This window comes from Salmo salar, chromosome 22, assembly GCF_965601325.2.
Source record: "Salmo salar chromosome 22, fSalSal1, whole genome shotgun sequence".
Classification (NCBI taxonomy): Eukaryota; Metazoa; Chordata; class Actinopteri; order Salmoniformes; family Salmonidae; genus Salmo; species Salmo salar.
The window spans coordinates 39,285,434-39,311,362 of NC_138312.1; the positions used below are offsets into that span (position 1 = coordinate 39,285,434).

At 39.7% G+C, this 25,929-nt stretch overlaps 2 protein-coding genes across 3 annotated transcripts in view; both read right to left on the minus strand.

Moving 5' to 3' along the window:
- The window catches only part of LOC106583559 (sodium- and chloride-dependent GABA transporter 2), a 36,992-nt gene extending 24,023 nt beyond the window's left edge, over nucleotides 1-12,969 (minus strand). The window contains exons 1-2 of the mRNA XM_014167878.3: nucleotides 12,520-12,969; nucleotides 9,836-9,970 (exon numbers count right to left, since the gene is read on the minus strand). Coding sequence (XP_014023353.2) covers nucleotides 9,836-9,970; nucleotides 12,520-12,706 — 322 coding nt within the window. The 5' untranslated portion in view covers nucleotides 12,707-12,969. The remainder of the gene's footprint in view (nucleotides 1-9,835; nucleotides 9,971-12,519) is intronic.
- Nucleotides 12,970-19,291: 6,322 nt separating this feature from the next.
- LOC106583558 (sodium- and chloride-dependent GABA transporter 2) overlaps nucleotides 19,292-25,929 on the minus strand; it is a 47,459-nt gene continuing 40,821 nt past the window's right edge. For both annotated transcript variants that reach the window (XM_045705230.2, XM_014167877.3), the window contains 5 exons: nucleotides 25,594-25,731; nucleotides 25,058-25,160; nucleotides 20,849-20,949; nucleotides 20,489-20,659; nucleotides 19,292-20,162 (listed from right to left, as the gene is read on the minus strand). In XM_045705230.2, the coding sequence (XP_045561186.1) occupies nucleotides 20,004-20,162; nucleotides 20,489-20,659; nucleotides 20,849-20,949; nucleotides 25,058-25,160; nucleotides 25,594-25,731 (672 nt within the window). In that variant the 3' untranslated portion in view covers nucleotides 19,292-20,003. The remainder of the gene's footprint in view (nucleotides 20,163-20,488; nucleotides 20,660-20,848; nucleotides 20,950-25,057; nucleotides 25,161-25,593; nucleotides 25,732-25,929) is intronic.

The window sequence follows — 25,929 nt, forward strand, 5'->3', positions numbered from 1 at the left end:
ATAAACCTACCATTAAAATTATAGACTGGTCATTTCTTTGTCAGTGGGCAAACGTACAAAATCAGCAGGGAATCAAATACTTTTTTCCCTCACTGTATTGGCAACAACACCCTTGCCAATATATCCTCCAAACACCGGCTTTGGCAGCAACCCTAGAATTGTTTCGGGACTATATCTTGTGGAAGGTTGAAATCGTATTAATAAATTCATCAAAATAATGTTTTTAACCTGTTAGGGCTAGGGGGCAGTAACTAGATGCAGTAACTAGATGCAGTAACTAGTTACTGGGCAGTAACCTGCCCAGTAACTAGAATATGCATATAATTATTGGCTTTGGATAGAAAACACCCTAAAGTTTCTAAAACTGTTTGAATGGTGTCTGTGAGTATAACAGAACTCATATGGCAGGCCAAAAAGTGAAAAGATTCCATGCAGGAAGTGGCCTGTCTGACAAGTTGTGTTTCATCTTGGCTCTTTTTATTGAAGACTGAGGATCTTTGCTATAACTTGACACTTCCTACGGCTCCCATAGGCTCTCAGAGCCCGGGAAAAAGCTGAACGATATCGAGGCAGCCTCTGGCTGAAACACATTATCGCTTTTGGCAAGTGGCCGATCAGAGTACTATGGGCTTAGGCGCGTGCCCGAGTCGACCCCATGCTTTATTTTCTTTCGTCTGTTTACCTAAACGCAGATTCCCGGTCGAAATATTATCGCTTTTTTATGAGAAAAATGGCATAAAAATTGATTTTAAACAGCGGTTGACATGCTTCGAAGTACGGTAATGGAATATTTAGAATTCTTTTGTCACGAATTGCGCCATGCTCGTCACCCTTATTTACCCTTTTGGATAGTGTCTTGAACGCACGAACAAAACGCCGCTATTTGGATATAACAATGGATTATTTGGGACCAAACCAACATTTGTTATTGAAGTAGAAGTCCTGGGAGTGCATTCTGACGAAGACAGCAACGGTAATAACATTTTTCTTATAGTAAATCTGACTTTGGTGAGTGCTAAACTTGCTGGGTGTCTAAATAGCTAGCCCTGTGATGCCGGGCTATCTACTGAGAATATTGCAAAATGTGCATTCACCGAAAAGCTATTTTAAAATCGGACATATCGAGTGCATAGAGGAGTTCTGTATCTATAATTCTTAAAATAATTGTTATTCTTTTTGTGAACGTTTATCGTGAGTAATTTAGTAAATTCACTGGCAGTGTTCGGTGGGAATGCTAGTCACATGCTAGTCACATGCTAATGTAAAAAGCTGGTTTTTGATATAAATATGAACTTGATTGAACAAAACATGCATGTATTGTATAACATAATGTCCTAGGGTTGTCATCTGATGAAGATCATCAAAGGTCAGTGCTACATTTAGCTGTGGTTTGGGTTTATGTGACATTATATGCTAGCTTGAAAAATGGGTGTCTGATTATTTCTGGCTGAGTACTCTGCAGACATAATCTAATGTTTTGCTTTCATTGTAAAGCCTTTTTAAAATCGGACAGTGTGGTTAGATTAACGAGAGTCTTGTCTTTAAAATGGTGTAAAATAGTCATATGTTTGAAAAATTGAAGTTTTTGCATTTTTTAGGTATTTGAATAACGCGCCACGGGATTACACTGGCTGTTGAGTAGGTGGGACGCAAGCGTCCCACCTAGCCCATAGAGGTTAATGAAAATATGTAAATCATTATTTGAATATGTTGGTAACCCGTTGTATAAAAGTGATAATGACCTCGAAGCTGGTGTTTGAAGGATATAATGGCACGGTTTGCTGGCCCTCGACAACACCCGTGCCAATATATCCTCCAAACACCGTCTTCTCAGGCATTATCATTTAATTGTTCAACAGTGGGTCTAATCCTGAATGCTGATTGGTCAAAACCACATTCCAGCCTGTGTCTATTCCACGATGTCAATATGCCTATTTACTCTGTTCCATCTGACTGCGCAATTCACTGTCTCATCAGCCCAGCCAGCCAATTTCTAAAATGTTTTCCTATTTTGTTGCCTTACAACCTGGAATTAAAATTGGTTTTTTTTAGGGGTTTCATTTAATTTACACAACATGCCTACCACTTTGAAGATGCAAAATATTTTTTATTGTGAAACAAACAAGAAATTGGACCAAAAAAAACAGAAAACTTGAGCGTGCATAACTATTCACCCCTATTACAGCTGCAAGTCTCTTGCGGTATGTCTATATAAGCTTGGCACATCTAGCCACTGGGATTTTTGCCCATTCTTCAAGGCAAAACTGCTCCAGCTCATTCAAGTTGGATTGGTTCCGCTGGTGTACAGCAATCTTTAAGTCATACCACAGATTCTCAATTGGATTGAGGTCTGGGCTTTGACTAGGCTATTCCAAGACATTTAAATGTTTCCCCTTAAACCACTCGAGTGTTGCTTTAGCAGTATGCTTAGGGTCATTGTCCTACTGGAAGGTGAACCTCCATCTCAGTCTCAAATCTCTGGAAGACTGAAACAGGTTTCCCTCAAGAATTTCTCTGTATTTAGCGCCATCCATCAATCCTTCAATTCTGACCAGTTTCCCAGTCCCTGCCAATGAAAAACATCCCCACAGCATGATGGGGATGGTGTTCTCGGGGTGGTGAGAGGTGTTGGGTTTGCGTCAGACATAGCATTTTCCTTGATGGCCAAAAAGCTACATTTTAGCCTCATCTGACCAGAGTACCTTCTTCTATATGTTTGGGGAGTCTCCCACATGCCTTTTGGCGAACACCAAACGTTTGCTTATTTTTTTCTTTAATGGCTTTTTTTCTGGCCACTCTTCTGTAAAGCCCAGCTCTGTGGAGTGTATGGCTTAAAGTGGTCCTATGGACTTTGCATCCTCTTCAGGGTTATCTTTGGTCTCTTTGTTGCCTCTCTGATTAATGCCCTCCTTGCCTGGTCCGTGAGTTTTGGCAGGTTTGTTGTGGTGCCATATTCTTTCCATTTTTGAATAATGGAGTTATTGGTGCTTCGTGGTATGTTCAAAGTTTCTGATATTTTTTTATAACCCAACCTTGATCTGTACTTCTCCACAACTTTGTCCCTGACCTGTTTGGTGAGCTCCTCGATCTTCATGGTGCCGCTGGCTTGGTGGTGTCCCTTGCTTAGCTGTGTTGCAGACTCTGGGGTCTTTCAGAACAGGTGTATATATACTGAGATCATATGACAGATCATGTGACACTTAGATTGCGCACAGGTGGAATTTATTTAACTAATTATGGGACTTTTGAAGGTAAATGGTTGCACCAGATCTTATTTAGGGGCTTCATAGCAAAGGGGGTGAATACATATTTCCAGGCACCACTTTACCATTTAAAATTTTTTGACATATGTTACTTTTTTCATTTCTCTTCACCAATTTGGACTATTTTGTGTATGTCCATTACATGAAATTCAAATAAAAATCCATATAAATTACAGGTTTTAATGCAACAAAATCGGAAAAACGCCAAGGGGATGAATACTTTTGCAAGGCACTGTATTGGCAGTGTTTGCCAGCCCTCAACTAAATATATCCTCCAAACACCGGCTTCTTGGGCATTTTCAATTCAACTTCTTTGGGATAGGGGGCGGTATTTTGACGTCCGGATGAAAAGCGTGCCCAAAGTAAACTGCCTGCTACTCAGGCCCAGAAGCTAGGATATGCATATAATTGGTAAACTTGGATAGAAATCACTCTAAAGTTTCTAAAACTGTTAAAATAGTGTCTGTGAGTGTAACAGAACTGAAATGGCAGGCGAAACCCAGAGGACAAACCATTAAAAAAAATCAGCATATCACTGATTTCAATGCCTGTCACTTTTATAATAGGGCTTCCACTAGATGTCAACAGTCTTTATAAAGAGTTTCGGGCTGGTTTTTGTAAAAATGAGGGAGAAGTTGTAGTTTTTCTAGTGGCTCCCATTTTGGCTGTAGTGTTTCCAAGCGCATGGCCGAGAGAGCACGTTTTTTGTGTTTATCTCTGGTAAAGACAATAACGATTCTCCGTCTTAAATTTTATTGTTTATTTGTGTATTAGGGTACCTAAGGATTGACTATAAATGTTTATTGACTTGTTTGGATAAGTTTATTGGTAACGTTTGGGATTAATTCTGTGTGCATTTTGAAGGAAGGAAACCGAGTGGATTATTGACTGAAGCGCGCCAGCTAAACTGAGTTTTTATGGATATAAAGAAGGAATTTATCGAACAAAAGGATAATTTGTAATGTAACTGGGACATTTTGGAGTGCCAACAGAAGCTCTTCAAAGGTAAGGCATATATTATATCGCTATTTCTGACTTTTGTGTCGCAACTGCCTGGTTGAAAATGATTTGTTATGCATTTGTGTGGTGGACACTGTCCTCAGATAATCGCATGGTTTGCTTTCGCCGTAAAGCCTTTTTGAAATCTGACACCTTGGCTGGATTAACAACAAGTTAAACTGTATTTTGATGTATTGCACTTGTGAATTTCGCACTCTGCAATTTCACCGGCTGTTGGCCAGGTGGAACGCTAATGTCCCACCTATCCCAAAGAGTCCATTCTAGAATGCCCTTCTAACCAATCAGAAACCAGGTATAACTGTGGTATAAAGATGAATTCTGACTATTTTGAGGAAGTTTATACTGGCTACAGCATCTCAAGATGGGCAAACCGTACTATAAGCCTATGCAGCCTTGTTTCTTCTTCTTGGTGTGGCCTTCCGGCAGAAGAGACGCTGTGTTGAGTATTGCTTGCTGCCTTTCACAGCTCACCAAAAAAAAAGGGTAATGGGAAAAACTTAAATTGTACCACCACCTAACTGTGCACCTATACACTATCTCCCCAAACCCACCACTCCATCCCACTACTTTGGCCCTAAACCATCCTACACCAGGCCATCGGCTTGGGAGGATGGAACCCCGTCTCCCAACTTCCTGTAGATCTTCTGCACTAAAATCTCTCATTCCCAAATATTTCTCTGCCGCTGCAACTACTACATCTATCTTCTGTGATTTCCGCTTCATCAGTGCAGTGCAGTTGATCACCATGGCTATAAATGCATGAAATCCAACCTAAGTAAAACTCATCCTCTCTGGCTCTCTTTCTTAAGGCCTACTCACTGGAGGCCTTCCTCGCCTTTCTTCACTGCCTCAGCATAGGAAACTTTTTGCATCCACTCTGGAAATCTCAACCTGTCTCTCTCTCACAAGGTTATTTGGATACCCAGCTGCATAGGCACCACCACAGTTGACACACAGTGCTTTCTCTATCCCAACTGTACACTATCTCTGACTATGCCCTCCTGCACATTTCTCACGTCTTGGGATCTCCCTTCTACTGTCACGCCCTGACCTGAGAGAGTCGTTTTTCTCTGTTTGGTTAGGTCAGGGTGTGACATGGGGTGGGCATTCTATGTGTTGTATGTCTATGTTGTTTTTGTATTTCTTTGTTGGGCCGAGTATGGTTCCTAATCAGAGGCAGCTGTCTATCGTTGTCTCTGATTAGGAATCATACTTAGGTAGCCTGTTCCCCACCTGTGTTTGTGGGTTATTGTTATTTCTGTGTGTGTACGGCACAGTGCGTTACGTTTCTTGCTGCGTACCTGTTTATTGTTTTGGTTTCGGTTTCCCTCAATAAAGATGTGGAATTACCAGCACGATGCGCCTTGGCTCCTTTACAACAGGGAATTTGAAGATTCAGAACGTGACATCTACACACTGCTGCAACATGTCCGAATCCTTTGCACCTACAGCACCGAAGCGGGTTCGGAACATAAGCCCTCACATAATAGCAAATATACCCAAACCTGACTTTATCAGGTAGAAACTCTGTATCAAAGCTCAACAAGACAGACAGGATATTCTCAGTCTTGCCAGTGGGTCTATGTCTCACCAAACGTAGAGCATCACAAGCAATAGGAATATTCCTTTTCATTTGATCCACATGATTCGATGCACCCGCTTCCTCTGGGAGGCAGTTACACAAAAAATCGAAACAATTCCACTTCTCAAAACAGATGTAACCATACCCAGTTTGTCCTTTACCCAGCTTAGCACAACGTATGGGTTGGCCAAAAAACAGGAATCCACTCTTTCCAAAATTCTCACTCCTACCAGTCCAAAATCATCTCTGGTAGGACTCCAAGGGCAAACATTGGAAGACCAGACCTGTCACCACAGGTAGGCCCACTACATCTGGTGCCAGGGGAATAACCTCTCTCTCAATGTCAACAAAATGAAGGAGCTGATCGTGGACTTCAGGAAACAGCAGAGAAAGCACACCCCTATCCACATCGACGGGACTGCAGTAGAGGTGAAAAGCTTCAAGTTCCTCGGCGTATACATCACCAATGATCTGAAATGGTCCACCCACACAGACAGTGTGGTGAAGGAGGCGCAACAGCATCTCTTCAACCTCAGGAGTCTGAAGAAATTTGGCTTGGCCCCTAAGACACTCACAAACTTTTACAGATGCACAATTGAGAGCATCCTGTCAGGCTGTATCACTGCCTGGTAAGGAAACTGCACTTCCCGCAACCGCAGGGCTCTCCAGAGGGTGGTGCAGTCTGCCCAATGCCTGCCCTCCAGGACACCTACAGCACCCGATGTCACAAGAAGGCCAAAAAGATCATCAAGGACATCAACCACCCGAGTCACTGCCTGTTCACCCTGCTACTATCCAGAAGGCGAGGTCAGTACAGGTGCAAAAAAACTGGGATCGAGAAACTGAAAAACAGCTTCTATCTCAAGGCCATCAGATTGTTAAATAGCCATCACTAGCCGGCTACCACCCGGTTACTCAACCCTGCACCTTAGAGGCTGCTGCCCTATATACATAGACATGGAATCACTGGTCACTTTAATAATGGAATATTAGTCAATTTAATAGTGTTTACGTACTGCTTTACTCATTTCATATGTATATACTGTATTCTATTCTACTGTATTTTAGTCAATGCCACTCCGACATTGCTCGTCCTAATATTTATATATTGCTTAACTCCATTCTTTTACCTTAGATTTGTGTGTATTATTGTGAATTATTAGATATTACTGCACTGTTGGAGCTAGGAACACAATCACTTCACTACACCCGCAATAACATCTACTAAATATGTGTATGTACCAATAAAAGTTTCTTTGATTTAATACAGCGCTGTGTTAGGTTAGGGGTGAGAAAACGGACTGATGTAGCCTGATTGGCTGAACGCAATACACAACATCTTGGATTAGCATTTAGTCACTGGTGGTGGAAAATGTTTTTTCATAATGAAAGTAAGCATATTTTCCAAAATTTTTTTCTCTCATTTTCTCACAATTAAATATATTTAAGGAGGAAAATGCAGCCTGAATGGAGAATGATTTAGGTATAAACTGGTCCATGAGGGATACAAAACTATTGCCGGCTGCATACAATGCATTTGGACGGTAAAATGACACGACTCAATATCGCCATCTGCCGGCCTTTGGGCTTCCATGATAGATTTAGTCAGATTAAGGTTACCACAGGGCCACATTCATTCTGAAAATACTGTATGTCTAAGATCCAAATCAATTTATGTTTCAAATAGCCCTTCTGTCTGATTTGCATTTTTGAACAGATTTTTTATTTGTGTGTGTGTGTGTGTGCTTGCTTCAGCTGTCCAATCATGACATCAATTAATGTGGGACTCAGACTCAGTTGGTAAAAGCATGGCTCCAGTAGCAACACCAGGGTCATGAAGGGTTAATTTCCTGCTGCTAAGATGTATGCTATCTCTGTGCAGTTAGACACTTTAGCTAAAAGGATCAGCTAAATGGCATATATTATTATTAATTTAAAAAAGTGAACATTTAATTCAGACATGGTCTTCAGAAGGGACGCTATTGTATTATTAGTTGGATATACACTACTGGTCAAAGGTTTTAGAACACATACTCATTCAAGAGTTTTTCTTTATTTTTTACTATTTTCTACATTGTCTAATTATAGTGAAGACATCAAAACTATGAAATAGCACAAATGGAATCATGTAGTAACCAAAAAAGTGTTAAACAAATCAAAATATTTTTTATATTTGAGATTCTTCAAAAAGCCACCTTTTGCCTTGATGACAGCTTTGTGCACTCTTGGTATTCTTTCAACCAGCCTCCTGAAGTAGTCACCTGGAATGCATTTCAAATAACAGGTGTGCCTTCTTAAAAGTTCATTTGTGGAATTTCTTTCCCTCTTAATGCGTTTGAGCCAATCAGTTGTGTTGTGACAAGGTAGGGGGGTATACAGAAGATAGCCCTATTTGGTAAAAGACCAAGTCCATATTATGGCAAAAACAACTCAAATAACCAAAGAGAAATGACAGTCCATCATTACTTTTACTTTAAGACATGAAGGTCAGTCAATACGAAGAATTTCAAGAACTTTTGAACGTTTCTTCAAGTACAGTCGCAAAAACCATCAAGCGCTATGAGGAAACTGGCTCTCATGAGGACCGCCACAGTAATGGAAGACCCAGAGGTACCTCTGCTGCAGAGGATAAGTTCATTAGAGTTACCAGCCTCAAAAATTGCAGCCCAAATAAATGCTTCACAGAGTTCAAGTAACAGACACATCTCAACATCAACTGTTCAGAGGAGACTGTGTGAATCAGGCCTTCATGGTCAATTTGCTGCAAAGAAACCACTACTAAAGGACACCAATAAGAAGAAGAGACTTGCTTGGGCCAAGAAACACGAGGAATGAATATTAGACCGGTGGAAATGTGTCCTTTGGTCTTGAGTCCAAATTGGAGATTTTTGGTTCCAACCGCTGTGTCTTTGTGAGACGCGGTGTGAGTGAACGGATGATCTCCGCATGTGTATTTCCCTCGGTAAAGCATGGAGGAGGAGGTGTTATGGTGTGGGGGTGCTTTGCTGGTGACACTGTCTGTGATTTATTTAGAATTCAAGGCACACTTAACCAGCGTGGCTACCACAGTACTCTGCAGCGATACCCTATCCCATCTGGTTTGGGCTCAGTGGGACTATCATTTGTTTTTCAACAGGACAATGACCCAACACACCTCCAGGCTGTGTAAGGGCTATTTTACCAAGAAGGAGAGTGATGGAGTGCTGCATCAGATCACCTGGCCGCCGCAATCCCCCTACCTCAACCAAATTGAGATGGTTTGGGATGAGTCGGACCGCAGAGTGAAGGAAAAGCAGTCAACAAGTGCTCAGCATATGTGGTAACTCCTTCAAGACTGTTGGAAAAGCATTCCAGGTGAAGCTGGTTGAGAGAATGCCAAGAGTGTGCAAAGCTGTCATCAAGGCAACGGGTGGCTATTTGAGGAATCTCACATTTATAACATATTTTAATTTGATTCACACTTTTGGTTACTTCATGATTCCATATGTGTTATTTCACAGTTTTGATGTCTTCACTATTATTTTACAATGTAGAAAATAGTCAAAATAAAGAAAAACCCTTGAATGAGTAGGTGTTCTAAAACTTTTGAACAGTAATAAATGAGGGCCATATGTAACTGCACAAAAATCTTCATGAATGAAGATCACAAAGCAATTATTTGTTTCGTGTCTCAGCACGAATTAGGAACCACACCTACTCTAAGTCTCACTGTACTATTCATTGCAAAGTGGTTTATTTTGTTTACTTCATTATGGTTTCTACTTTACATAATGATGTACCATAATCTTTCAACTTTACTGTGCTGTAGCAAGACATCTACATTATGAAATGCGGAAAGCACATAATAAAGGCTCAGGCTCATCCTACGAGAGAATTTGTCACAATGAAAACAATGTAGCCTACTTGGGCTGCAGCAAAAGCATTTGAAAACATCACTTTTAAGTGCACAGAACTGTACAGCAATACTCACCCTCAAACAGCGGGCAGATTTTCCTCCAGCAGGTGATGCCCCCCTGGCTGGTGTACTGTCCCAGAGCCGTCTCCAGGATGAACAGAGGGATGCCACAGGTCACCAGGTACAGGATGTACGGGATGAAGAACGCACCTACAGTACAGGAAGGAGTCACACATATTAGGACTCCATATACAATGCTTGATGTTAATCTATGTTCAAACTTTAACCTTCAGTTGACAATATCTTGTGACAGCTGATTTGGTTCTGGGTGCTGAGATTAAGTTGACACTGACAGTATGCATAAGTCTTTGTATCTTTCATCATTATACATCTGAGCAAACCATTTTTTGTCATGCCACTTTAAATTGAAATTTGTCTCATGGATCACACCCTCACAATATACCCAGTTTTAGAAATCAAATTCCTGTTGCCTGCGACAGATGACTTTTCAGCCGTGTTCAACCTCCATCAATACTGAATGCGTCACATCACCGATATCTAAATCTAGTGTCAACAATCTCCCTACATCTGAGAGACACACTACTGTGCAAATCAAACACACCCCTCTAAGTGCAGTGTGGAAAATCCCCCCCAAAAATCCTCTTTTAAATTGTTACCATGCAAGGTGAATTAATGTATACGTATTTATCTAAAAGGAATGGGAATGCGAAACCAGCACAATGACCATGGGGTCAGACGGTATGAGTTTTCAGGGGGTTCAACTACAGTATTTGGATGAAGCTTTGTTTCTTTGTGTCATTTAAATGAGCTTTATGCTAAACAACAAACCAACCCTTCTCTTTCCTCTTTTTGCCTGATCTCACATCTGACCAGTCAGCAAATCAACCATGCATTTGTAAACAAGACAGAGAGACTTGACTAAAATAATAGGATAATTTCATCATATGCTCTCACAACCAAACTTTTTATTAAAAGAGAACAAATTTGGAAACTTCAATGTAATATTACTAGGAGTGGAAAGTGTGTTATACAACATTATATTTTCTAGTATCTATTGTAGAATCACATACAAGTTAAGAATGTAGTATACACAGTGTACAAAACATTAGGAACACCTTCCTAATATTGAGTTGCACCCCCCTTTTGCCCTCAGAACAGCATCAATTCGTTGGGGTATCGACTACACAATGTGTCGAAAGCATTCCACAGAGATGCAGGCCCATGTTGACTCCAATGATTCCCACAGATGTGTTAAGTTGGCTGGATGTCCTTTGGGTGGTGGACCATTCTTGATACACATGGGAAACGGTTGAGTGTAAAAAACCCAGCATCGTTGCAGTTCCTGACACACTCAACCCGGTGTGCCTGCCACCTACAACCATACCCCGTTCAAAGGCACTTAAATTGTTTGTCTTGCTCATTCACCCTCTGAATGGCACACATACACAATCCATGTCTCAATTGTCTCAAGGCTTAAAATCCTTATTTAACCTCTCTCATCTACACTGATTGATGGAATCATAGCTTTCACCTGGATTCACCTTGTCAGTCTGTCATGCAAAGAGCAGGTGTTCCTGTTTTAAACTGTAATAATATACACAAAATATATGCAAGATGCAAATAAGTGAACAATATTGAATAAGATCAAATCAATTTTTTGGTTAATGTCATGTTCTCTGATGTGACACTGAATGGTGTTTAGGTACAAAACGGCAAGAAATTTAGCAGGAAATTTAAAAAAACTGTTGCTTAATCATGGAAATCAAAAATGAAGACAGAGCTGGTGACCTTAATAACAGTATTCTCGCGAGCCAGAACCAACTCTCGAGCTAGCCAACTGGCTCAATGTAAGAATAGCTGTTATGAGACATTAGCTCAACAGCCACATACCTCACAGACTGTACCTATTTCATATTATTACTTATTATTTTTATTACTGACCCATAACTATGAGAAGTATTTTGGAAGTTCTAAAGAACATTTTGGAAGTTCTAAAGAACATTTTTAAAGGGACCTACCCCCCTAAACACTAAACACTTCTACATTAATATGGATGCTACCATGATTACGGATGATCCCGAATTAATCATGAATAATGATGAGTGAGAAAGTTACATATGCACAAATATCATACACAAGACATGCTAACCTCTCACCATTACAATAATGGGGGGGGGCATGATATTTGAGTGTCAGTAACTTTCTCATTCATCATTATTCACGATCCATTCAGTATTATCCGTAATCATGGTAGCATCCACATTAATATAGAAGTGTTTAGAAACATGTTCTATTCTTACTTACAATAAAAATGACTCCAAAATGATACAAATACATTATTTACCATGAATTTCTATTGGGCATAATAGTCTGAAACAAAACCAAAACAAACAGCAAATGCATCCAATAAGTTTGTAGAGTCACAAGCTTGACGTAATCATTGAGTGCTAGGAATATGGGACCAAATACTAAACTTTTGACTACTTTAATACACATTTAAGTAACTTTTGGTCCCCTAAAATGGTGGGACTATGAACAGAAAGTGCTATAATTTCTAAACGGTTCACCCAATATGAATGAAAATACTCTCAAATTAAAGCTGACAGTTTGCACTTTAACATTGTCATTGTATCATTTCAAATCCAAAGTGCTGGAGTACAGAGCCAAACCATTGTCCCAATACTTTTGGAGCTCTCTGTATTTAACCAAAAGACAAAAATAGGACTTTGTTGACTCACCCCCACCGTTCTTGTAACAAAGATAGGGAAATCTCCATATATTTCCAAGTCCAACAATAGCGCCAGCCACAGTTAGAATAAACTCAAATTTGTTCTCCCACTGGCCTCGCTCATTGACCCTCTGTTGGGCATCCTGCATCGGCCCGGGGAGAGTCTCATGCCTGCCTGCCAAGAGAGGACCTGCCATCCTGCAGTGAGTGAGAGAGAGAGAGGTGAATACTGCTGGTCGAGTCTGTTGAGTTCCTGCCTGGAGGTCAGTGGTTGGTGCAATTGTCTGCTGCTGCTGGGGCTTTTATGGATAACAGCACTGTCAAGATTCCAGCTGCTTCTGCCTGAAGGGGGACGCAAAGACATGAGGGCTGACAAGTCATTCATTAGCTAGCACGGGATCCAGATATTTGAATGAGAGCTGCACTTTTAATATCCAAAAGAATGCCTGCAGGACTGTGATCCTCTCAGCTGGGATGGGAGAGACTGAGGTTTCAACAGAGCTACACAGAATAACACATTGTACAATTCCTATATAGGATAACTGACTTTCAGTTCTTGTTGAAACAGGTTCATTTCCTAATTTATACGGTTTACAACTCTCAGTGACATTAAAGGAATTACAGATAATACTGATCATTTATATTACAGTTAGTGTCTTTGATCACTCTGTATAGAAGGAATCATTTTAACAGATTCTGGTCTGGTGTACATTCAGAAGAGGGTGCTTATATCTTAGCCTTGGACAACCAGACTATAATAACAAGGCATTGGGCTTATCCTACTACTGTACAAAGTCCTGTGCTCTGCAGACATCACAAAGTCCCGTGTAGACATCACAAAGACTATGTGTTCTATATTTATGCACATGCAGACATAATTAGTTCTTTGTATAAGGTCCCTCTATCCTCAAAAGGGACATTTCCCCCCAATTTCATATGTATTTCATTTCAGGCAATTCTGCAATGTGTATGCCCTATAAAGCTGTTTAATCATCACATTTGCGTTCAGAATCAGTCAGTGGGGGCCCCCTGGGGAGCTGGGGCCAATTACATTAGAAACTAGCGAAACATAGAGCTAAGTCCACTTCTGTAGGTCAGTCCTAGTGATGGGAAAACATGGAACTGAAAACTGAAAACACATAATTCCTGAAGTCCTGACCTTGGTTGGGCCTCAAGTCCATTATCATGCCAATGCCTTCTGGGGTTTGAGTTCATCAAGGGCCTACATCTTGAGGTTCCAGATACCAGCACCATGGGGAGGCCAGCCTGAAATACCATTGGTATTTATGTATGTAGGGGTGGGCTGTGAAACTTCAGCTGACCTCAGCTCTGTGAGTAGCAGGCTGGATATTGAGACCACCTAAGGTGCAGACAGAGAAGACAGACAGGAGTTAGGGCACCAGGCTTAAATGAGCCTTAACCAGGAGCCTTTGGATTCCTTGTATTACATACAGTACAGTATTCTCAGAAATACATTGATACTCTTTTACAGTATGTACATTAAAAAAACATTGGAAGGATGGGTTGAGATGGGTAGAAAATAGTATTTGAAATAAGTATTTGAATATACTGTCAAATACAATTTGGCAGACTATTCTTTTTTTAATTTTATTTTTTACAAATAACCATATAAATACTCAAATAAAAGTAGTTGTTTTGGGCTGTGTATTTGAAAATACTCAAATACACAGAAAAAATATTTTAAATACTAGATACTCAAGTACACATGTATTTGAACCAAAGTCTGGTTGAACCAGGGTCTCTTTATTGTGTGTCTCATGTGCTGTGCCTGTTTCGTGTGCTGTCTGTCTCATGTGTCGTGTTTGTCTCATGTTCTTTGGGTGTGTACAGTATTAATGATGTGCTGAAGGGTCAAGTGTGGGTCCTGATCACAGACTTTGACTCTCGGAGCAATAAGTCCTAGCTGCACCTTTAACCTCGGCAAAAGGGAGCCTCCGCTAGGGCCCCATTAGTAACTAATGAGCCTGAAGAGAGTGAATGAGGAACCAATCAATAAAAGTACTTGTCCTCCTTTTCAATTTTGTGTACATGAGTTCTTTCAAACAGGTCAACAAGTTAACTGTGGCAAAAGGAACTTGACAGGCTAGACTACGGAAAGTTTAGAATTTGTTGAATTATTCAGTGGTTGAGTAAGCTTCATTGTGATGATGATGATGATGATGATGATAATGGTGGTGATAATGCTTATGATGATTATTATGATAATGATACATGAAATCTGAATGAAAAGATGGAGATGACATGATCATGAGCAGCAGGTGAATCCATAAGTATGTTTTTTTGGGGGGGGTCATCTCCTCAAAACAAGGTACAATAATGATCAGAACCCAGTTCTGAAAACCTTATGCTAACATGAACACGGCTTACATTTTTTTGTTTTCTTGGAAAGAGAGCCTTCTACATACTTTATATACAGCCTCAGCAGAAATGCCTAAGAATTCACACATTCCAGCTAGATGACTTGTGCCTGTTTGTAAATAGAAGTACTTATTCATCAACTGTTTCCTGCCTCATGTCTGGCTTCCTAAATGTCTGAATGAATCATGTCATGTGACCAGTGTGATTGAAGAGAGCTGCTTGCCTTGTTTAATAAGACCTTGAACGGCAGCAGGGTTATACCAGGGTTATACCATATACTGTAGACTAAATGGTAACACTTTACTTTGATAGTCCCAAATAGATGGTTTGTAGATGTTAATTAGATGTTCAACTAACTGTCAACAAGATTTCCAACTATCCACTTACCCTAACCCTTATCCTAAATGCAATCCTAACCTTAACTCTTACCCTAATCTTACTCTAACCCAAACTGTAACCCAGCCAGTTGTTGTATCAAACAACTTGCAGTTGCAGTTAATAGTTGCAGTTAATAGTTTGTTGATAGCTTAAGAATCTGTAGACCATCTATAGGGGAGTATCCAAATAAAGAGATGCCGATTTCATAAATTAAGTGCTGTAGGTTTATTATACAAAACCTTGAAGTGTTGAGGTAAATCAAGGGCACTGCAATGGGCAAGTGTTGGTTGGTTGGTGGATGGAGTCAATGAATGGTAGTAATGAATGGTAGTAGTAATTGCATCAATGAGTTGAAATACTGGCATGTATGTACAGCATGTAAAGCCAGGATGGAGTAAACATGTTTTCCTCCACCTTGAATTTCAATTTACAGAATGCTTGAGTCTTTACAGTTGAGGAAGGTGGGCTATGCTATGCATTTTCATACTATATGACATGTTGAACACACGCACACACATGCACATATATATACTCACACACACAAACATGACAAAGAAGTTTTATAAAGTAAAAACTAGACCATAATTGATCATCTGATACATTTAAATTTGGCATCAATTTCAAATGTACATTCGATTGAAAATAAAATAATACAAAAAAATATAGTTGTCAAAAGTGACCCATATAGCATTATAAATTAAGTAACACAAATCATTTTGACCACGTCATTTTTAGGGCTGTGTCACAAGATGACTGGCTGGACCGTGGACCCCTATTATGCAGCCAATGGCTTATGTTGCATCAAAGTAACTGGGGTTACGTCCTTAACAGCACTCTATTTCCTATTTAGTGCACTACTTTTGACCAGGGCACAGATGGCTCTGGTCAAAAGTAGTGCACGATATAGTGAATAGGTGCCATTTGGGATGCAATCTGGGTATTAAATCCTGGCGACAGCAAGATGAGACAGCATTATGAAACTTAGACATCAGAGAAAATACATAAAGACTATTTTCCCACAGTGTCATATGACTCTCATTCCATTAATGTCATCTTATGATGGTTCTTGGAAATTCTTAGATAATGTTTACTAGACCCACAGGGTACTTGAAGCCTGCCAGACTAAAGTGATTGAAGCAACTGTGTTGCTAAGTCCCTGCTTCCTAACGCTTGGGGGGACAAGGTTGTATTGTATAATCAAATCAAATCAAGCTTTACAGCACATTTCAAACATGGAATGCAACACAATGTGTTTCACAGGAAAAAAAATTAACAATTTAAATTAAATCTGAAATATTTACTACACAACAAACATGAGAGGATAAAAAACTAAAGAATAACAATAAAAACTGAACAACTAAAAAGCACCCTAAGGAAAAGCAAAGCTAAAAAGGTGTGTTTTAAGACCAGTGGTAGTACATTGGCTGGATGGCATGCACATAGTTAGTTGTTTTACACTTAATAATTGGCTGGATTACAGTCATGTATAAATCCTTGCTTCAAATCAATGTCTGTGCTTGTGAATGACATGGTATTAAGGTCCTGTACTGTAAGAGGTGTGAACACACAGGACCTTGTGGACTACAGTGGCTGCCTGAAACAATGAATAACACTTCCTCGATGTCCAAATCACTAAAGACTTAAATTGGTCCAAACACACGGACAGTCGTGAAGAAGGTGCGACAGCGCCTCTTGGCCCTCAAATCCTGAAAAGGTTCTACAGCTGTACCATTGAGAGCATTTTGACTGGCTGCATCACTGCCAGGTATGGAAATAGCGCAGTCTTCGATCGCATGGCGCTACAGAGGGTGGTGCAGACAGCCCAGTACATCAATGGGGCCGAGTTCCCTGCCATCCAGGACATCTATATGCGGAAGGCCCAGACAATCGTTAAAGACTCCAACCACCCAAACCATAGGCTATTCTCTCTGCTTCCGCACGGCAAGTGGTACTGGTGCATCAAGTCTGGCACCAACTGGCTATTGAACAACTTCTATCCCCAAGCAATAAGACAGACAAATAGCTAACAAAATAGCTACGTGGTCTATCTGAGTTAACCTTGCATCCTTATTTACCTTTTGATTTTTGTACTGTATGCACTTACAGGGCCCTACACACACACACACACTCACTCCATCATCTGCTCACACACACATAATATGCACATACATTTATACTGACTCTACACACACGCACACCCACTCACATACAAGCTGCTGCTACTCTGTTTATTTTATATCCTGATGCCTAGTCACCTTACCCCAATACATATCTACCTCCATCACTCCAGTATCCGTGCACTTTGTAAATATGGTATTGGAACAGACCCTGTATATAGTATGCTTACTTACTTATTGTGTTATTTACATTTCTCGTGTTTTTTTCTTTTTTCTTTAAGTATTACATTGTTATTGGTTATTACATTGTTGGATTTTGAGTTTGCAAGAAAGGCAATTCACTGTTCTTGTGCATGTGACATTAAAACTTTAAACTTTAACAGATGTGAAAAATTATCAGTATGGCTGTCACGATTGTCGTAAGGAGTGAACCAAAACGCAGCGGGAAAATGTATACTCATCTTCTTTTTTTATTTGAAGAAGGAAAAACAAAATAAACACGTATACAAAACAAACGACTCCAAATAGTCCCATCAGGTGCAACAAACACTAAACCAGGAAATAACTACCCACAGACCCCCATAGAACAAACACCCCTATAAATAGGACCTTCAATCAGAGGCAACGAGAAGCAGCTGCCTCCAATTGAAGGTCAACCCAATAAACACCACATAGAAATAGACCAACTAGAAATAACATAGAAATTAACTAACATAGAACATAACCCAAACAACCCCGAAACACCCTAAACAAACACCCCCTGCCACGCCCTGACCAAACTACAATAACAAACAGCCCCTTTACTGGTCAGGACGTGACAATGGCAACCTGAGGGGAAAAGCGTATGTGTTTTCTTTTGTATTATATTGGAAAATCTCAGGATATTGCATTCATAGACACAACTATTTTTATGCCTCTGGTGTGATAACACACTGAAACAAAGACCTTGAGCCAATACAAAAAAAGATTCCCTTGCCTAACATTTCTTCATCCAGAATTGCTAAACTTTGCATGTACCCAGAATATCATCTGATATGGATTCATGTGTGAACATGTAAGTTGTGACACACTGTCAGGATGAGTGCAGCCATAAATAATGGAGACAGCTGTTATTACTGCACTATACAATTGTAAAAAGTTTAAAGGCCGATTTTCAATGATCATATCATCAACAATATTTAGAATGGAAATAACTGATTCAAAGGCTAGTGTTATAAAACTGTTTTATAAAATAATTTTGTAATGTATCATAACAGAGTTACAAAAGAGTATTACAAAATACCTTTAATCAGATCAGTTTCACGATAATTGTAATTGACAGTTTAACGACATAATTTCGCACCTTTCCACATCATATCATGTCTGTCATTCAATATACTAACTAAATAATTGGGGCGTTATTCAGACAATTATCAATGATCTTTATCTGTCAAATCCAAGGTGCGAATGGTTGGATAATTTATTTCTGTCCTGCAGGGAATTGAACTTCCCTTAATGTGCTTCTGGAGTTCCATAAGATGTGGATTTCCATACATAGAGTTCCATAAGACCTTGTCTTTGAGGGATGATATACTGCTTTTATGCCTTTGGTGAATTCCTGCAAAATTACCTCCAGATGGACTGTCCTGTTAAATACTGATTTGACACATCTGAGGAGAATACTGCCAATGTTTCCTTCAGATGCCCAGAAACAGTCTACTACCTTAGATGCTCAATTCCTGCTGCTTATCCATTTTCTCTCATCAGTTTCAGCTTGGTTTCTCAAATCCTGCTATCTTCGCTTTCTAAGTTGCTAATCAATGTTTGCTGTATGCACATTTAAAACAATTTAGAATAACCTTTAAAACATACTGTCATAAACTTCGTCGTCTGAAGAGGAGAAATCATCGGACCAATATGCAGCGGGTATATTGCTCATCTTCATATTTATTGACGGTAACACACTTAAACAAAATAATGATGATAACAGTCCCGTAAGGTGCTCAGACTAAACAGGAAACAACCACAAGTGAAAACAAACACACTTAAATATGGCCTCCAATCAGAGGTAACAACAAACAGCTGCCTCTGATTGGAGGTCATTGACAAAACTAACATAGAAAAACTAGAAAACCACATAGAAATTGAAAACATAGAAATAATATAGAAATAACATAGAAATTAACTAACATAGAACATAAACCAAAAACCCCGAAACACACTAAACAAACACCCCCTGCAACGCCCTGACCAAACTTCAATAACAAATAACCCCTTATACTAGTCAGGACGTGACACATACCCCATCATTATATCGTCACCATCTACGTAGTAGTCATTTCACATCTTAAAAGTATTTGAAAACTCACAGTGCAAATAACATTTATAAATGTCCTATCCCAAAAATATGGCTGCCATCCACCACTAAGGTGGGTCCTATATACAGAATAGGTAGAATAGCTGAGGTAAGAAATAAATTACCTCAATACAATATCTGAGATCTGGAGAAAGAAAAATACAAAATGAATTAAAAAAAATGATTTGCATAAAATATACAATACTTACGTACGGACTGTTTAATTGGGCACTGAAAATATCATATCAAAAGTACTATGTATCATGTTTTCAAATTAGCAAGGTGTCATGTGTGCATCTCTAGCTCAACTACGCCACTTCCCTTATACTCATGATTTGCGGTTGGATTAAGAATGGAATCTGGGTTCAGAGGGCACTGTTCAGGAGTTTGCTGCTTCTGGTTGAGGGTCTTGTTGGTTTCTGGGCGACATAGCTGTTTTAGGCTCTGTGAAAGCAGGTCGTCGATAAAAACAGAAATCCAATAACATGCATTTCACAGTTCTGATCAAAGAAGAGTAATAAATCCAAACAATCTAAATGACATTTCTGTGATTTTGCAAAATGTAAATTTTTGGTAAGCCCGAAGTCATTACTGAAGTATAAATCCCTATTTCTATGGTTCTACGTTATTAGGTTGTAATCTTTGTAAATAGTTTACCAAGCAATGTATGCCGTGGGCACAGGAAGATGGCATTTCCTTGCCACTTTTGTATTCTCATGAAAATTGTATCTAACCATTGTATCAACTACCACCATTGACAGTAGTCTTACCTGCCAGACTGTCAGTTTGGACCGATAGACCTTCCAGATCATCCACAGAGGCACCAGAGCCACACAGGCGAGCCCCAGGAACCACCCCAATGCATATGCCCAGTCAGGGTACAAATAGGTTTTGTTGAACTTTAGGGGCTTGTATTGTACCAAGGAAAAGATGAATGTACCCTGAAGAGAAACAAATAATAACATAGGCATGTCATTCTATCATGAATTGTTAAGGATTTGTATTGTTTTTTTAGGCATGTTGCATGAGATAATATCATTCATATTAAAACCATAATATTACAGTTAATTTTTTTATGTATATATTCCTTGAAGAAGGATTTTTGACAAAACAGTGAGCCAACCACTCACCAAACAGACTGTAGGGGTGACGTAAAGCCAACAGTACTTAATCACTGGCCAGGGACGATACCCAATCATATCTTCTATGTTGTCATAGAAACGATCCACTCCTGTAAATAAAAAGTATAACACAGAGTTTGGGTCGACTTCATTTACACTTCAACAAATTCAGGACATTTATTTATATGATTTTCAGTGAGTATCAGTCTGAATTGTTAAGTTCTTGCTCTGAATTTGCTCAGAGTGAAGCTTTTAAAGGTTTAATCTGAAACACAAGAATTTTATGACCAATCAAGGGTTCAGCTAGGATGATACAGTTGAAGTCGGAAGTTTACATACACTTACGTTATAGTCATTAAAACTCGTCTTCAACAACTCCACAAATAGCTTGTTAACAAACTATAGTTTTGGCAAGTCGGTTAGGACATCTACTTTGTGCATGACACAAGTAAATTGTCCAAGAATTGTTTACAGACAGATTATTTCACTTGTAATTCACTGTATCACAATTCCAGTGGGTCAGAAGTTTACATACACTAAGTTGACTGTGCCTTTAAACAGCTTGGAAAATTCCAGAAAATGATGTCATGGCTTTAGAAGCTTCTGATAGGCTAATTGACATCATTTGAGTCAATTGGAGGTGTACCTGTGGATGTATTTCAAGGCCTACCTTCAAACGAGGTGCCTCTTTGCTTGACATCATTGGAAAATCAAAAGAAATCAGCCAAGACCTCAGAAATAAAATTGTAGACCTGTCTGGTTCATCCTTGAGAGCAATTTCCAAACGCCTGAAGGTACCAGGTTCATCTGTACAAACAATAGTACGCAAGTATAAACACCATGGGACACCGCAGCCGTCATACCGCTCAGGAAGGAGATGCGTTCTGTCTCCTAGAGATGAACGTACTTTGGTGCGGAAAGTGCAAATCAATCCCAGAACAACAGCAAAGGACCTTGTGAAGATACTGGGGGAAACAGGTACAAAAGTATATATATCCACAGTAAAACGAGTCCTATATCAACATAACCTGAAAGGCCTCTCAGCAAGGAAGAAGCCACTGCTCCAAAACCGCCATAAAAAAGCCAGACAATGGCTTGCAACTGCACATGGGGACAAAAATTGTACTTTTTGGAGAAATGTCCTCTGGTCTGATGAAACAAAAATAGAACTGTTTGGCCTTAATGACCATTGTTATGTTTGGAGGAAAAAGGGGGATGCTTGCAAGCTGAAGAACACCATCCTAACCGTGAAGCACAGGGGTGGCAGCATCGTGTTGTGGGGGTGCTTTGCTGCAGGGGGGACTGGTGCACTTCACAAAATAGATGGCATCATGAGGATGGAAAAATATGTGGATATATTGGAGCAACATCTCAAAACATCAGTCAGGAAGCTAAAGCTTGGTCGCAAATGGGTCTTCCAAATGGACAATGACCCCAAGCATACTTCCAAAGTTGTGGCAAAATGGCTTAAGGACAACAAAGTCAAGGTATTGGAGTGGCCATCACAAAGCCCTGACCTCAATCCTATAGAAAATTTGTGGGCAGAACTGAAAAAGCGTGTGCGAGCAAGGAGGCCTACAAACCTGACTCAGTTACACCAGCTCTGTCAGGAGGAATGGGCCAAAATTCACCCAACTTATTGTGGGAAGCTTGTGGAAGGCTCCCCGAAATGTGTGACAAGGCTCCCCGAAACTTGTGACCCAAGTTAAACAATTTAAAGGCAATGCTACCAAATACTAATTGAGTTTATGTAAACTTCTGACCCACTGGGAATGTGATGAAAGAAATAAAAGCTGAAATAAATCATTCTCTCTACTATTATTCCAACATTTCACATTCTTAAAATAAAGTGGTGATCTTAACTGACTTAAGACAGGGATTTCTTTCTAGGATTAAATGTCAGGAATTGTAAAAAACTGAGTTTAAATGTATTTGGCTAAGGTGTATGTAAACTTCCGACTTCAACTGTAGGTAAGGACATATCAGGTAGATATATAATGTTCAGTCAAACTTATGGATGGCTTCTCCATAATGAAGTATCATATCAATTATATTCCCATCATAAATCAAAGGTAAAACAATTATCTAGTCAGCACCCAAGGTGTTATAACAATTTTTGACAGGATTGCAGCAGATCTGACATGAATTTTGACATCATTTCTGGATACGTTCCTACCTGCTGCATCGGGTGTGTCAGGAAAGGCCGGGGGCCATATGTATTAAGATTCTCAGACTAGGAGTGCTGATTTAGGATCCGTTTAGCCTTTTAGATCAAAATGAATATGATTACACGAACAGGGGGGACCTGATCCTAGTGCAGCACTCATACGCTGAGACACTTGATACATACATACATACATACATACATACATACATACGGCCAAGATATCCCCTTTCAGTCCATAGTATTCCTATACGTTTTCCAGTAAGAGGTCAGGAGACTCATCCTCAGGTGTTCCTGTCTCCTTCCCTCTCATTAGAATACTTCTAGGATCTACAGTATTTACCCTAACACGCACCTCATTCCTACAGAAACACTTTGTAGCGCCAGCATACCTGTATTTATTACCATGCCATTTGGTTAGAACCTTCATAACAATGTTTGAATCGTTACTACAGTTATCTCATTTACCAGCTATCCATGTGAACAAGGTCTCATAACATGTTGCTTCACTTGATATTAATGTTAATTGTATTACATTAGGTGCACACTGAGGGTGGTTTCTTTTTCTGACAGCACAGTTGCCTGCCATCTTTGTAAATTCCCCCCAGAGACATACACGGTCTGGCTGTGAACACACTGAAACGCAATACTTCCCATGCCAGCAGACTGCCTCCAATGTTTCAAATGGAGTGAAAGATTCATGTCTGGAGTCAGTTTGAGGGCAATGTTAGTAAATAAATGTTATTTAAATAACACCATTACCTCTCTGAAAGATAAACCTGGATTGAGTATACTAAAACAATGAAGAAGATCATTTCATGACCCACACTCCCACAGCCCAAGGGAGAGGGGCTATCCATGTTTCACAACCAATGACAGTTTATTTCCATAAAGCAATAAATATTTTCAAAGTTAGTCAAATTGATAGAATTTGAAATAGCATGCCATGACTTGCATTGTTATGTTTATCTTAAAAGTAGTATCTTATAAAAGCGTTCAAGATTACATAATTGAACATCATCACTCTGCACATGAGTGAAATTGACCCTAATGAAAACTTATGTTAAACCCATGTGGATCTAAAGGTTTTCTTGTGCGTTTGCACTTATTTAGTCTGTCAATGGTTAAGGCTTTTCTGTTTTGCAATCAAAGCCAAAGTAGTTGTGACAGCAGACATCCTTTTTCAAGAGACCAGGATGCCATCAAGCTTATATCCTCAATGGGGAAAGTCTAAGGAAGTATTATACACAGCTGACAAATGTGATGGACAGAACAAAGGTGTCTGGTCAAAGAGCACATAAAGATTAAACCTAAGCAGAGACAATGTCTAGAATTTTACTGACTAAGGACTAAGAGGGCGAAATCAAGAGGACATATAGAAGACATATATACAGTCATTGTTTGAATAGTGTTATTGAATAGGCTTGAGGAACAAGTGTACAAGTATTTCACAAAAGACTGAATTAAGCACCTGGGACTTTAAAACACTGAAAACCCACAAAGAACATCAGAGGAACTGCACTTTAGAAGTCCCTATAAGAGATTTAAGAATCAACTTTATTGAATATCTGTTCTGGCTTCTGTGCCTCTTGCTTTAAAAGTACTTAGGCCACTTTCTGAGTGATCGTTTAGAAAGAATAGTATATCAACTGAGCAAAATGTAAGATCATTTGGCATTTGAAGATTTCAAAGTGATATACAGTATTATTCAAAGACAATGTAGACTGCACTAACACATGTGCTGTCATGGGACAAAATCATATTGCATGACATTTGAGCAACGTTCCTAGATGCTCAACCGTCTGGTCTGTCTACATGTGGCAAAAATGAGGGAACTTGGGGCCACACGTTTAGATAGACGTATCCGCAACATCCTTAATCCAAAATAATTAAAACCCGTCTTAGAAAGTCAAAATATTTCAACATAAATTAATTCCTCTCTAAGGATAAATCATAACCCAAAACAGGAACTGAATGGACGCTTAGGGCGATTAACTAACTTCTGAAGAGACACATTATTTCATTGTTAGCACCAGAGAATCTTGAGGACTTACCATAAATCCAACCGATTGCTATTGACTGGCAGACAGAGAGCAGAAGGAGATTGTTGCCACTGCACACGTAATGGTCAAAAAGTTGTAGAAAATATAACCCTCCCTGCAACAGAGAACAGACATCATCGTACAGTGTGAAACTATGACTAATCGTCTAATCGGACGATACACTGGTATCGGCTGATCACAAAATGTTAATCAAAGGTACATGATATAGGGTATGTGATTCTCTAGAAAATAGTAACCAATAGTATGTATAGTACCAGGAGGACTTAAGATGTTAGCCTTTCTCACAGAGTGTGAGAATAAAATATTCATATGCCCCCAGGAAAGCAGCTTAACACGTTTCAACTTCTGGTTAAAGGGGTGGGGGGGCCCTATCAGCGGTCTCACTAGACTGGTATACTAACACAGTGTTGAGACATTGGCTAGGTCAGGACATAACTTTGTTCCAGTGCTTGACAACTATAGACCAGAAAAACACAGCCAGAATGAAGGGAGAAAAAGAGTGAAGTCTTGTGTAGTGAGACACTCACCTCTGTGACCAGAAGGAGTCCCAGGAAGAAGCAGACAGAGCAGAGACAAAGCAGCAGCAGCTCTCGACGGTACCCCCTTCGAAACACGGTGGGGAACATGTCTGTCACAGAGGTCATCAGGCACTCCAGACTGACAAACTGTGACCAGGGGCAGAGAGGGGCCAAGTCATCCTCTACTCCTACTCACAAAGTTGCATGAACAACATTAAGCTCCGTCACTTGACTAAAAAATCCTAACAATAAAAATAATTTACCATCTGTAATAAATAACAATGAAATCAGACACAAAATAATAAAAGGTTATCCTACTAATGTAGCCTCATATGGATAATATTT